A 13010-nucleotide genomic window follows, 5' to 3' on the forward strand; every position below is an offset into this window, starting at 1 on the left:
CTTAGAAAAACTGATCAAGGAATTTGAAACATTTAAGGTTGCCGATGTTTTCCAGAAAGTGTGTAACCAGTCTTCATTCTTCCCAACATGACTGCCTGGCTGTTTCCTTGACAACAACAGTATTACCATTTTTACAACTCACTGTATTTCATAGGTAAAAAACAAAATTTTCTAAGAATATTTCTTCCTCCCATTACAAAATTAGTCTGTATCTTCACTCAAAAGCACTATCTTCTAGTCTAAAAATGGAAGGTTAAAAAACGAACTGTCAAGTTTACTCTCTTTTTCAAATATCATGAATTTAGTGCTCTCTAAGACCAAAAACATAGGGAAGAAATATCATATAAGTCAGGTTAAGAATCTCTTTAAAATTCTGGGGTGCCTCGGTGGCTCAGTCGGTTAAGTGTCCAACGTTGGCTCAGGTCATAATCTTGCAGTTCGTGAGTTTGAGCCCCGTGTCAGGCTCTGTACTGACAGCTTGGAGCCTGGAGCCTGCTTTGGATGCTGTGTCTCCCTCTTTCCACCCCTCCCCAGCTCACTCTCTCCCTCAAAAATAAACATTAAACAAACAAACAAAAAAAGAATCTCTTTAAAATTCTTAAGAATAACCAGGGGTGCCTGTGTGGCTCATTTCGGTTGAACTTCCACCTCTTGATTTTGGCTCAGGTCATGTTCTCACAGTTCATGGGTTCAAGCTCCCATGTCAGGCTCTGCATTGATAGCATGGAGCCTGTGTCTGCTTGGGAATTCTCTGTCTCCCTCTCTCTGCTACTCCCCCACTCACTTGTGTGTACACTTACTCTCAAATAAACGTAAAAAAATATTTTAAAAAATTCTTAAGAATAACTAAATGAGGGGTGCCTCGGTGGTTGGCTCAGCTGGACCTCTCAATTTCAGCTCAGGTCATGATCTCATGGTTTGTTGGATGGAGCCTCATGTGGGGTGTCTGTGATGACACCACAGAGCCTGTTGGGGATCCTCTCTCTTTCTCTCTGCCACTCCCCTAATCATGCTCATTCTCTCTCAAAATAAATAAACTTAAAAAAAAAAAAATGAGGAAAAGGCCTATCTTTATTCCATACTTCTTGTCCTACAGAGGTACTTTAGATCTGTGAAATTTGTCCAGAGCAAAACTTCGCAATAAAGGTGAGAGACTAGTTGTAATTTAAGAGCTGTTTTGCATCTGATGAGAACATGGAAGGTAACATTAGGCAAACAACATGATGCCTCACTGACAGGATGGACACTAACACGGCATCAACATTTATCAGAAAATTTCTTCCTTCACTGATAATTAAAGTAGGGTGGTCACAGCTACTTTCCCGACTTAGCTCCAGGGCAGTACTGGAGGGAAAAACACACACGTGACCTCAAGAGATCCCTATATGACAAAAAGATGCTAAGATACCAAAACTTAAAGCAAAACTAAAATCATTTCGATTTTTGGAAAAGATTTTTTTATTCAGTGTTTAAGATTAAAAACTACAAGATTTTGCTTGCAGCTGATGAGCAAAAAGAGAAAAATTAAACATAAATTATCATCTGATTGACTAGTTAAAATGCTCTGACCCAGAGTCAAATTACTCAGTGACATACCAGTTACTTGGTGTGGACTTAGAAGTTCTGGAGCAAAACAGCTTTAAACAAAACGCATCATCTGACAGCATAGGGCTAATGGGTATATGAAATACTGAGTAAGAAAGCTGATAAAGGGAGGCTGTGGCAGACCTTTTGATTCTTTTAGGCTTCTAGCAGTTGGTTACCATACGCAAGGACAGTTATTTCATCTCCTGACTTGTCTGAGGAGTTAAACAACTTTAACCCACTAAGCAGGGATAGAGAGACACTTTATAGACCAGTTGGAAAAGGAAAAAGCAGTCCACTTCTCCAGTAGAATTTTAGTTGAATTAAATCATAAGAGAAACAATGATTATTGCACATACAGTACTTGTCACACTACATCTGTTGAGTAGAGTTTCCATTCCAAGTGTTGTTTTCATCTTCACCATCATCTTGAGTCCTCAATCTGTAGATCTTCCCCTCCTTTTTAAAATCTTCTCCCCGTTTCTCCAGCACTCTTTTCCTGACTGGTTCCCTAATGTAAGAGGGACAAAAGAGAAGGCAAAATGAAAGTGAAAACAACAGTAATACAAAACTGTTTCCTTTAAACTTCCATTAGTACAGGCAGCTGTATTTTAAGGAAAGTCCATGGGAGCTGAAAAAATAATTTTAAAGAACAAAAATAAAAGCCCACACAGCAAGCTGTGCTACATAATAGTAATTCAGGATTAAATGGTTCTACCCATTGCTCAGTAAGAGTTCTAAAAGTCAGGACTAATAAAACCTAGTCTGAATGCTGTTCCCAGTCTAGAGAAGGACTTCCCGGTATCCGCATTTGAGTGATGTATTAAGGATATAACTGGTCTTTCTAATAGTTATAACAGAAACTAAGATAAAGGCTGAATCAGCCCAATGTCAGTATTTACATAAATCTTCATCTAGAGAGTCAACAGGACATAAGACTAAGGATTCTCCTTACTGATGGCACACAGAGGCAAGGATTTTCATTACTAATTACAGAGCATTGGCGCATTTGCTATAATGCCTACTAATGGCTTAACAGTATAGTGTTTAAGAACAAGAGATAGTAATTACAATAAATCATGCTATAACTTACTAGAAAAGCTATAATCCCAACTTCTAGGAAAATATTTCCTGTTAACCCGTTTCAAATATGCAGAATCTTTTTTTTTTCTTTTTCTTTTTTTTTTTCTCCAATATATGAAATTTATTGTCAAATTGGTTTCCATACTCAAATATGCAGAATCTTTAACAGAGATATAAGCTAAAACCATTAGTGGTTAGAATTACCATTCTAACCCTGGCCTTCAGCAATAAAAAGTAAGGCCTCTTGGTTAAGGGACTAGTTGAAAATAATTCTCTGAAGAAGGGACTGTTTTCAAGTGAATATCATTTCCTCAGTTTGATTTTTCTCTGAATGACCCAGAGAAGACAGGGAGCAGATGAAAGAACCACCAGGGCTTAAAATTATCTGAAGCACAATGACACCTCTAAAAAAACAATGTATGAGGAGCACCAGAGTGGCTCAGTCAGTTAAGCTTCCAACTCTTGATTTTGGCTCAGGTCATGATTTCGTGGTGGTGAGAATGAACCCTGCATTGGGCTCTGTGTTGGGTATGGAGCCTATTTAGATTCTCTCCCCCTCTGCCCCTTTCCCGTTCGTGCTGTCTCTCTTTCTCTCTCAAAAAAAAAAAAAAAAAAGGAACTGAATAAATGAAATACTAAAATCAACAGAGGTGGAATTGATTTCGGTGGAGTAGGCTTTAGAAAGACAGCTGACAGTCAAAGTGGCTAAAATGAACAAATCAGGAGACCACAGATGCCAGAGAGGATGTGGAGAAACGGAAACCCTCTTGTACTATTGGTGGGAACGCAAACTGGTGCAGCCGCTCTGGAAAAGTGTGGAGGTTCCTCAAAAAATTAAAAATAGATCTACCTTCTGACCCAGCAATAGCACTGCTAGGAATTTACCCAAGGGATATAGGAGTGCTGATGTATAGGGGCACTTGTACTCCAATGTTTATAGCAGCACTTTCAACAATAGCCAAACTATGGAAAGAGCCTAAATGTCCATCAACTGACGAATGGATAAAGAAGATGTAGTTTATATATACAATGGAATACTACTTGGTAATGAGGAAGAATGAAATCTGGCCATTTGCAGCAATGTGGATGGAACCAGAGAGTATTAAGCTAAGTGAAATAAGTCAAGAAGAGAAAGACAGATCCTGTATGTTTTCACTCATATGTGGATCCTGAGAAACTTAACAGAAGACCATGGGGGAAGGGAAGGAAGAGGGGAAGTTACAGAGAGGGAAGGAGGGAAACCATAAGAGACTCTTAAATACTGAGAACAAACTGAGGGATGATGGGGAGTGGGAGGGGAGGGGAAAGTGGGTGATGGGCATTGAGGAGGGCACCTGTTGGGATGAGCATTGGGTGTTGTACAGAAACCAATTTGACAATAAATTATATACAAAAAAAAAAAAAAAAAAGAAAGAAATACAGCTGAGAAACTCAGGTAGTGAGCTTCCCAGGAAAGATGACAGAGTAAAACTTCAGAACATTTAGGGTTTTTTCTCTAAGTAGAAAGATGGCCGATTACCCATAACAAAAGTGTTCATTTTGAATAAGGTACTGGGCATTACTAACACATTTAGCAAACGGGGTAAACACAGATACCTTTTCTCTGAGTTGCTAGATGAAGCAAGGTTTGAGGGTTCCGATGCCGCCGCTCTCACAGAAGTCTGTGCAGGAGGGTTACTAAATAAGAAGTTGCTAATCAATCTCCAGATGGCAAGGAATGGGTAAAGGACTGTCCCCAACAACGTCCAAAAGTCTCCACTGGAAGAATGTACCATGGATGTAGTTGGTCTTCCTGCCTAAAAATTAATGAATCAGTCTCAATAAAGGCTACATGAGCCCCATCACGTCACACTCAAGGTTCTAGATGAATCTTTATCTGGAAAAGGAAAGTCTCATTGATTTTAGTTTACTGTAAACAGGTAAAATTACTATCTTCTGCTGTTTTTCAGGTGTATATTTTATATAAACTACTGGGAACGCCAAGAGCTGTTTTTTAAAGGAGTAATCACTACAGTGAAACTAGAAAGTAGTTCTTGAAGCAATTATTTTTATAAGAACTAAACTTTGTAATGAAATTAACAACTTTGGAAGGAAAAGTCTTCCTTGATGATTAAAAAAAGAGGAAAAGGCTTCAACAAAACCTCAGTGAATACAATAAATCCTGATTACTGGAAGGTTGTTTTAGGTGTGGAGTTCTGGTTCAGAACCAGGAAAACTATCCTAATCAAAATATAGAAGACCCAGGCTCTCATACCATCTCTGGCATTTAGGGGATGCCTTGGCAAAATCATTTAAACTTTCTTGAGTCTCGGGGTGCCTGGGTGGCTCAGCTGGTTGGGCATCTGACTCTTGATTTCCGCTCAGATCATGATCTCATGGTTCATGGGATCGAGCCCCACCTCCAGCTCTGCGCTGACAGCATGGAGCCTGCTTGGAATATTCTCTCTCTCTCTCTCTCTCTCTCTCTCTTTCTTTCCCTCCCTCCCTCCCTCCCTCCCTCTCTCTCTCTCTCCCTCCCTCTCTCTTTGTCCCTCCCTCTCTCTCTGAAAAGAAACATTTTTTAAAAATTAAAAAAAGAACTTTCTGAGCCTCTTTGCTTCATCAGAGATTAAAACACTGTTATGAGGATCAAATGTGATTTATATGTTTAAAAAATTCATGTTATTTTTATGTCAAAATAAAATCTTTTTTAAAACACTTGGTAAACAGCCAAATCATACATAAATAAAAGACACTAAATCTGGGGCGCCTGGCTGGCTCAGTCAGAGGAGTGACTCTTGATCTTGGGGTCATGACTTTGGGCTCTATATTGGGTGCAGAGATTACTTAAATAAACTTAAAAAAAGCACCACTAACTCTATTCATTAGACAGATACGCTGCATTTTCTTCTCCTACTGGTCATTTCATTTATATACATGAAAACAGATGAGAAAAAGTTGAAAACTAAAATTTATTTATTTAGTGTCTCACTAGCAATACAAATATAAAATGCACAGGTTAACAGAACAATAAATTGACCTAACATTTTTGGATAATGTGAATTTAATTATCCATAGTACATCTTTCATGTTCCCTTCTGCTAATTATAAGAAATGATCAAAAGTAGGACAAATGGGATTTAAAGATAGAAAAAATATGTATGTATATACATACTGGCAACAGTACCACTGAAGCACTTGGGGCAAGTTCCAAATCCAGTAATTTCTTTTTATAATCTTCTTTGGTAAATTCCCTCCTGGGAAACATAGTTGCTAGTGAAAAATTACCATAAGTGTTGCCGACAGTCTGTAACATAACAATAAGTTTAAAACCTTACAAAGGTGCCCTTTTAAAGTAAGATATTACATAGCCATATGCATCCAAAATGACTGCTACAATTCAAATTACCTTAATTTTAAAGTTCATTCAAATGTAAACTCAAAAAAACTTTAGAAAACCTTTGTGCTTTAACAAGTAGCTGAAAGCCAGCAAATCCTAATAGTACCTAAAAGCTTTTACAACTCAAAAATGACCACAAAATAGCAAGAATATAGTTCCTAAAATAGGGGTGCCTGGGTGGCTCAGTTGGTTGGTTAAGTGTCCAATTCTTGATTTTAGCTCAGGTCACGATCTCGCAGCTCTTGAGTTCAGCCCTGCATCAGGTTCTGCACTAGTGGCTTAGTGCCTGCTTGGGATTCTTTGTCCCTCCCCCAACTGCCTATGTGTGCCTGCTCTCTCTCTCTCTCTCTCAAAATAAATAAATAGCGGCACCTGGGTGGCTCAGTCAGTTAAGCTTCTGACTTGATTTCGGCTCAGGTCACAACCTCATGGTTCATGGGTTCAAGCCCATCATTGGGCTCTGAGCTGACAGTGTGGAGCCTGCTTGTGTCTCCCTCTCTCTCTGCCCCTTCCCCACTCATGACCTTGTTCACTCTGCCAAAAAACAAACATTTAAAAATAAATAAACTTAAAAAAAACCCACCTAAATAAAGTGAATAAAAATGGACAATTATATATCTCTTTTAAATACTGCTGCAGTTTGGGGCGCCTGGGTGGCTCAGTCGGTTAAACGTCCGACTTCGGCTCAGGTCACGATCTCGTGGACCGTGAGTTCGAGCCTCGCGTCGGGCTCTGGGCTGATGGCTCAGAGCCTGGAGCCTGCTTCCGATTCTGTGTCTCCCTCTCTCTCTGCCCCTCCCCCGTTCATGCTCTGTCTCTCTCTGTCTCAAAAAGAAATAAAAACGTTAAAAAAAAATTTTTTTTTAAATAAATACTGCTGCAGTTTGCCATTAGTTTTCACTATACTTTGGCAAACTTCTATTACTCTCTCCAATATACATCTGCATTCCCTATTAAAAATTTGGAATAGTCTGGAACTTTCCTCATATACAGAACATGAGTTTCACCTCTTCCTTATCTCAAAAAGTAAATGGTCTATAGTCAATTCATGCTACACATACATTCCCAGAACCAGGAACCTACGCTGGGCAGCACTGCAATCACCTTCATAATTTTAAGTCACCTCTACTTGTAAAATCTGTACTTGTAAAATCTCTCTCCCTAGAAGATTCCAAAGAAAGAGACTAACACTTATGTTTCTGTCTTTTTTTTTTTTTTTTTTTTACTAGAGGTCATCATATACATACCTCTCGCTGTTGTCACTCTTAACATCAGGTCATGCAAAAATATAAAATTAGGTTACTGTACTGAGACAAATTTCTTTTTTTTTTTTAATTTTTTTTTTTTTTTTTATTCAACGTTTTTTAATTTATTTTTGGGACAGAGAGAGACAGAGCATGAACGGGGAAGGGGCAGAGAGAGAGGGAGACACAGAATTGGAAACAGGCTCCAGGCTCCGAGCCATCAGCCCAGAGCCCGACGCGGGGCTCGAACCCACGGACCGCGAGATCGTGACCTGGCCGAAGTCGGACGCTCAACCGACTGCGCCACCCAGGCGCCCCTGAGACAAATTTCTAATAGGACTGATGTAAAGACTTTTTTTTCTCATGTGGCTTCCTCTTTACTTACCTGTGACAGAGGTGGTTAAGACTCAGACCAGGAGTAAGCACTCCCTTTTGTGAGGGCCCAAGTGAAGCTCCAAGGTAAAAGAATAAAAGAACTATTGGGGGTTGCTTCCAATTTAAGCTTAAGGAAAAAGACTTCTTAAAAATGTTTTTATACTGCACAGCCCAGCTCCACAGTGGAGGAAGGCAGACAGCTTTTAGGTATCCTCTCAGGATCCGTAAGTGAGACAGCAGACTAAATGGGGAGAGGTGGTCTAAGGGAAAGATCTGAACCCTAATTTTGACCTTAAAAAGATACATGAGACAAACAGCGGGATATATGATAAGCCTAGAACCTGAAGGACATCTGATGCCTAAAATCCATTTTGAATAAGGGCTCAATCAGAGAATAAAAACTACAGTTGAACCTTGAACAACATGGGTTTGAACTGTGTGGGCCCACCTATTCAAGGATTTTTACAATACAGAACTGTAAATGTATGCTTTCCTCCTTATGATTTTCTTAACATTTTCCTTTCTCTAGCTAACTTTATTGTAAGAAAACAGTAAAGAATACATATGATAAAAAATATGGGGCACCAGTGTGGCTCAGTCAGTTGAGCATCCAACTCTTGATTTTGGCTCAGGTCATGATCCCAGGGTCGTGGGATCAAGCCCTGTGTCAGGCTCTGCACTAAGTGTGGAACCTGCTTACAATTTTCTCTCTCTCCCTTTACCCTTCACCCTCACTCACATGCTCTCGCTCTCTAAACAAAACAAAACAACAACAAAATGTGTTCATCAACTGCTATTGGTAAGGATTCTGGTCAACAGTAGGCTATGAGTAGTTCAGTTTTCACAGAATTGGAAGTTACACGTGGATCTGACTGTGCAGGGAGCTGGCACCCCTTAATACACTGTTCAAGGGTCAACTGTAATTTGAAATTACTCATATCTCATTTTCTAAGAAATGTAATTTCACACTCTTTCAGCTTTTGAGTAAGGCCACATTCTGGAAGTAAATTCCTGAAGAAGATACTTATAACCAAATAGAGATTACTGATCTTTAGGCCTGGCCTTTTGCAGGAAAATGGCAAGCCCCAAAGCGACCTGCAGAGAATGTGGAGAGAGAGGAAGAAAAATTGCATCTTTTTACAGGAAACAACTCCCTCAGATTAGACCTTTGGAAAATCATTTGCTTTTCATTCCTCCAGCTGAGTGTATGAAGCAGTGAGAAAAGTTTCCAAAGCGTACCATATCAGCAAATCCCTACTTCTGTGCAACAGATATGCTTTTCTTATATGGCACTAATACATGATGGAAGCCCCCCCAAGCCCCAGAGGGGCTTGGGGGTGCTTCCCTCCTGGGGATAAATCATGACTTATTCACACTCTACAAATCAGATGTGGAGATTTTCCCCTCCTACATTTTAATAACCTATTCATCTACCTTTACTACAACTCAAGACAAGACATAAATTTACCTGGGCAGCAAACTGCCTTGCTTCTTCTAGAGGAGCATCAGAAGGGAACTGATTTGTAAAAGAAGAACCATCAGGCAGACGAAACTGAATTCGTGCAATAGTGCTATGAAAAAAGAAAATTAAAATCAGTATCTTACCTCACCTTATTTTCAAACAAGATCATTGTGAGAAAATGGAAATGAAGATGTACAAAATGAAAACAGGTTTTTTTCCCTCTGTCAGACCTCTTCATTTATTCTTTTTAGTAACAGCTTTATCAAGATACAATTCACATAAAATTTACCCTTTTAAAACATACAATTAATTTAGTGGTTTTTATTATAGTTATAGTTGGGCAACCATCACCACTATTTAGCTCCAAAACATTCTCATCACCCCAAAAAGAAACTAAACCTATCAGCAATTACTCCCTATTTCTTCACCTAGCCCTTTGGCGAGAAGCACTGCGCTACTTTCTGTCTCTGTGAATTTGCCTATTTCAGGCAATTCATATAATGGAACATAGAATGTGTGACTTTTGGTAACTGGCTTTCACGTACCATTATTTTCTCAAGGTTCACCCATGTCGTAGCATGTGTCAGCTACTTCATTCCTTTTGACTGCTGAATAATATTTATAATACTATCAGTGGTATAGAAGGCTTCCAAAGTGTCCACATACTCAAAAGCTGTGTTGGTTGTTTCTTTAAATTTATGCATCCAGGGGTGCCTGGGTGGCTCAGTTGGTTAAGCGTCTACCTTCGGCTCAGGTCACGCTGTCATAGTTTGTGAGTTCGAGCCCCGCATCAGGCTCTGTGCTGACAGCTCAGAGCCTGGAGCCTACTTTGGATTCTGTGTCTCCCTCTCTCCCCGCCCCTCCCCCATTCATGCTCGCGCGCGCTCTCTCTCTCTCTCTCTCTCTCTCTCTCAAAAATAAACATACATTAAAAAAATAAATAAATAAGCTTAGGCATCCTGGAGGATATAAAACAGTATCTCACTGTAGTTTTAATCTGAATTTCCTAATGACTAATAATGTTGAGCATCTTTTTATATGGCTTACTGACCATTTGTGTATCTTCTCAGGAGAAATGTCTATTCAAATCCTTTTCCCATATTTAAACTGGGTGGTTTGCTCTTTACTGTTGAGTTATTAAAGACTTCTTTTTGTATTCTAGATCAAGTCTCTTATCAGATATATGGTTTGCAAATATTTTCTCCAATTTTGAGAGCTATCTTTTCACTTTCTTGATGATGTCCCTTGAAACACAAAGTTTTACATTTTGATGAAGTCTAACTTATCTATTGCTTTTTTTTGCTGCTTGTGCTTTTTGTGTCATGTCTAAAAATCATTGCTTTCTCCAAGATCACAAGATTTTCTAATTTTTTTTCTAAGAGTTTATACCTATGACTTTTTAAAAATTCTTATTTATTTATTTTTGAGACAAGGGAGGGGCAGAGAGAGAATCCCAAGCAGGCTCTGCTGTATCAGTGCAGAACCCGATGTGGGGCTCAATCCCACAAACCGTGAGATAATGACCTGAGCCAAAATCAAGAGTCAGACACTTGACCAAGCTACCTAGGTGACCCTATACTTGCAATTTTTACATTTGAGGTAGATGGTCATTTTGAATTAATTTTTTTTCTGAGTTAATTTTAATATTTCTCTTTGAGAGAGCAAATGAGCAAGTAGGGGAAGGGCAGAGAAGGAGGGGGAGAGAGGATCCAAAGCAGGCTCTGCACTGACAGCATAGAGCCCAATGCAGGGCTTGAACTCATGACACATGAGATTGTGACCTGAGCCGACGTTGGACACTTAACCGACTAAGCCACCCAGGTTTCCCTCTGAATTGTTTTTTTTTTTTTTAACGTTTATTTATTTTTGAGACAGGGAGAGACAGAGCATGAACAAGGGAGGGTCAGAGAGAGGGAGACACAGAATCTGAAGCAGGCTCCAGGCTCTGAGCTATCAGCACAGAGCCCGACGCGGGGCTAGAACTCATGGACCGCAAGATCATGACCTGAGCCAAAGTCGGCCGCCCAACCGACTGAGCCACCCAGGTGCCCCTCTGAATTAATTTTTAATATGGTGTGAGGTAAGGGTACCAATTCATTCTTTTGGATGTGTCCAAGCACCATTTGTTAAAGAGTCTATTCTTTCCCCACTGAATGGTCCTGGTACCACTTAAAAAAAAATCAACTGACCATAAATGCTTTGGGGACTCAATTCTAATACACAGATCCATACAACCATCCTTATGCCAATATCACACTGTCTCGGTTACTGTAGCTTTGTTTTAAAATTTAAAAATCTGCATCTTGCAACTATGTTCTTTTTCCAGATTATTTTGGCCTTCTGGGTCCTTTGCATTTCCATATGAATTTTAGGGATCAGGTTCCTCCAAAACTCGTGGCCAAAAAAAAAAAAAAAAAAAAAATCTACTGGAATTCTCATAGGGATTATTTTGAATCCACATATCAGTTTGGGGGGTACTGCCATTATTTTTTTCCCCTTTTTCTTTTCACTCTTTAAGCTCCTTTTCTACTTCCATCTTAACAATATTAAGTCCTCTGATCTATGAATACAGAATGTTCCTCCATGTATGTAGGTCTGCTTTACTTCTTTCAAAAATGTTTTCTGGTTCTCAGTGTATAAGTCTCACACTTTCATTACATATATTCTTAAGTATTTTATTACTTTTATTTATTTTTTAAACTTTTTTTAATGTTTATTTTTGAGAGACAGAACACAAGTAGGGGAGGGGCAGAGAGACGGAGACAGAGAATATGAAGCAGGCTCCAGGCTCTAAGCTGTCAGCACAGAGCCTGACATGGGGCTCGAACTCGGGAATGGTGAGATCATGACCTGAGCCGAAGTCAGGACACTTAACCAACTGAGCTACCCAAGTACCCTTAGTTTTTATTTTTTTTATTTTTACTTTAGTTTTTTTTTTTTAGTTTTTAATGTTTATTTCTTTACCTTTGAGAGACAGAGAGGGCGACACAGAATCCAAAGCAGGCTCCAGGCTCTGAGCTGTAAGCATAGAGCCTGATATGGAGCTTGAACCCACAAACCGTGAGACCATGACCCGAGCTAAAGCTGGATGCTTAACTGACTGAACCACCCAGGTGCCCCATGTATTTCATTACTTTTAGAAAACAGTTTTTAAAAAGTAGTTTTTCTGATTACAAAGGTAATACTTGTTAATTTTCCAATATAGAAAATACAGAAAAGAAAATAAATATTAACCAAAATGTAGGATGTACTGGAAATCTGTATTTTTGTTTTCACAACATATTTTTGTTTTGGGAACTGCCTTATCCCTGCTACCTGTCATTCATTCTGGTATGGTTATCAGTAACATTTCCCCAACCTCCTCACCAAGGAAGTATACATGTCAACTTTCCCAACCAGACAGCCAATATAAGCAAACACAGGGATTGATCTGAAGGTGGCCACATCAGCCAAATAGGGTCAATCAGAATTCTCCTCAGTGAATGATATGGGCTTTTTGAGAAAAAGACTTTTTTCTCTCTGGGATCAAGAACTCAAGATCCTGAAGGTGCCAAGAAACCCTGGGTTCTCCTGACATCGTCATAAAAGTTTTTCTAAGAATGAAGCTAAAACAGAAAAAAAACAAGAGATGGGGCCCCTGGGTGGCTCAGTCGGTTAAGCATCCGACTTCGGCTCAGGCCATGATCTCACGGTTCGTGAGTTTGAGCCCTGCCTTGGGCTCTGTGCTGGCAGCTCAGAGCCTAGCACCTGCTTCGGATTCTGTGTCTCCCTCTCTCTCTCTGTCCCACCCCTGCTTGTGCTCTTTCTCTATCTCTCAAGAAAAAAATGAATAAACGTTAAAAAAAATTAAGGAAAAAAAATGAGATTAAAAAGAGAGAGAGAA

At 39.4% G+C, this 13010-nt stretch overlaps 1 protein-coding gene across 2 annotated transcripts in view; it reads right to left on the reverse strand.

Annotated features, from left to right (window-relative positions):
• Window positions 1-1434: 1434 nt before the first annotated feature.
• The window catches only part of UBXN4 (UBX domain protein 4), a 41675-nt gene continuing 30099 nt past the window's right edge, over window positions 1435-13010 (reverse strand). For both annotated transcript variants that reach the window (XM_058715434.1, XM_058715435.1), the window contains exons 10-13: window positions 9134-9236; window positions 5822-5953; window positions 4264-4463; window positions 1435-2095 (exon numbers count right to left, since the gene is read on the reverse strand). In XM_058715434.1, the coding sequence (XP_058571417.1) occupies window positions 1957-2095; window positions 4264-4463; window positions 5822-5953; window positions 9134-9236 (574 nt within the window). In that variant the 3' untranslated portion in view covers window positions 1435-1956. The remainder of the gene's footprint in view (window positions 2096-4263; window positions 4464-5821; window positions 5954-9133; window positions 9237-13010) is intronic.

Source organism: Neofelis nebulosa, chromosome 2, assembly GCF_028018385.1.
Source record: "Neofelis nebulosa isolate mNeoNeb1 chromosome 2, mNeoNeb1.pri, whole genome shotgun sequence".
NCBI classification, from domain to species: Eukaryota; Metazoa; Chordata; class Mammalia; order Carnivora; family Felidae; genus Neofelis; species Neofelis nebulosa.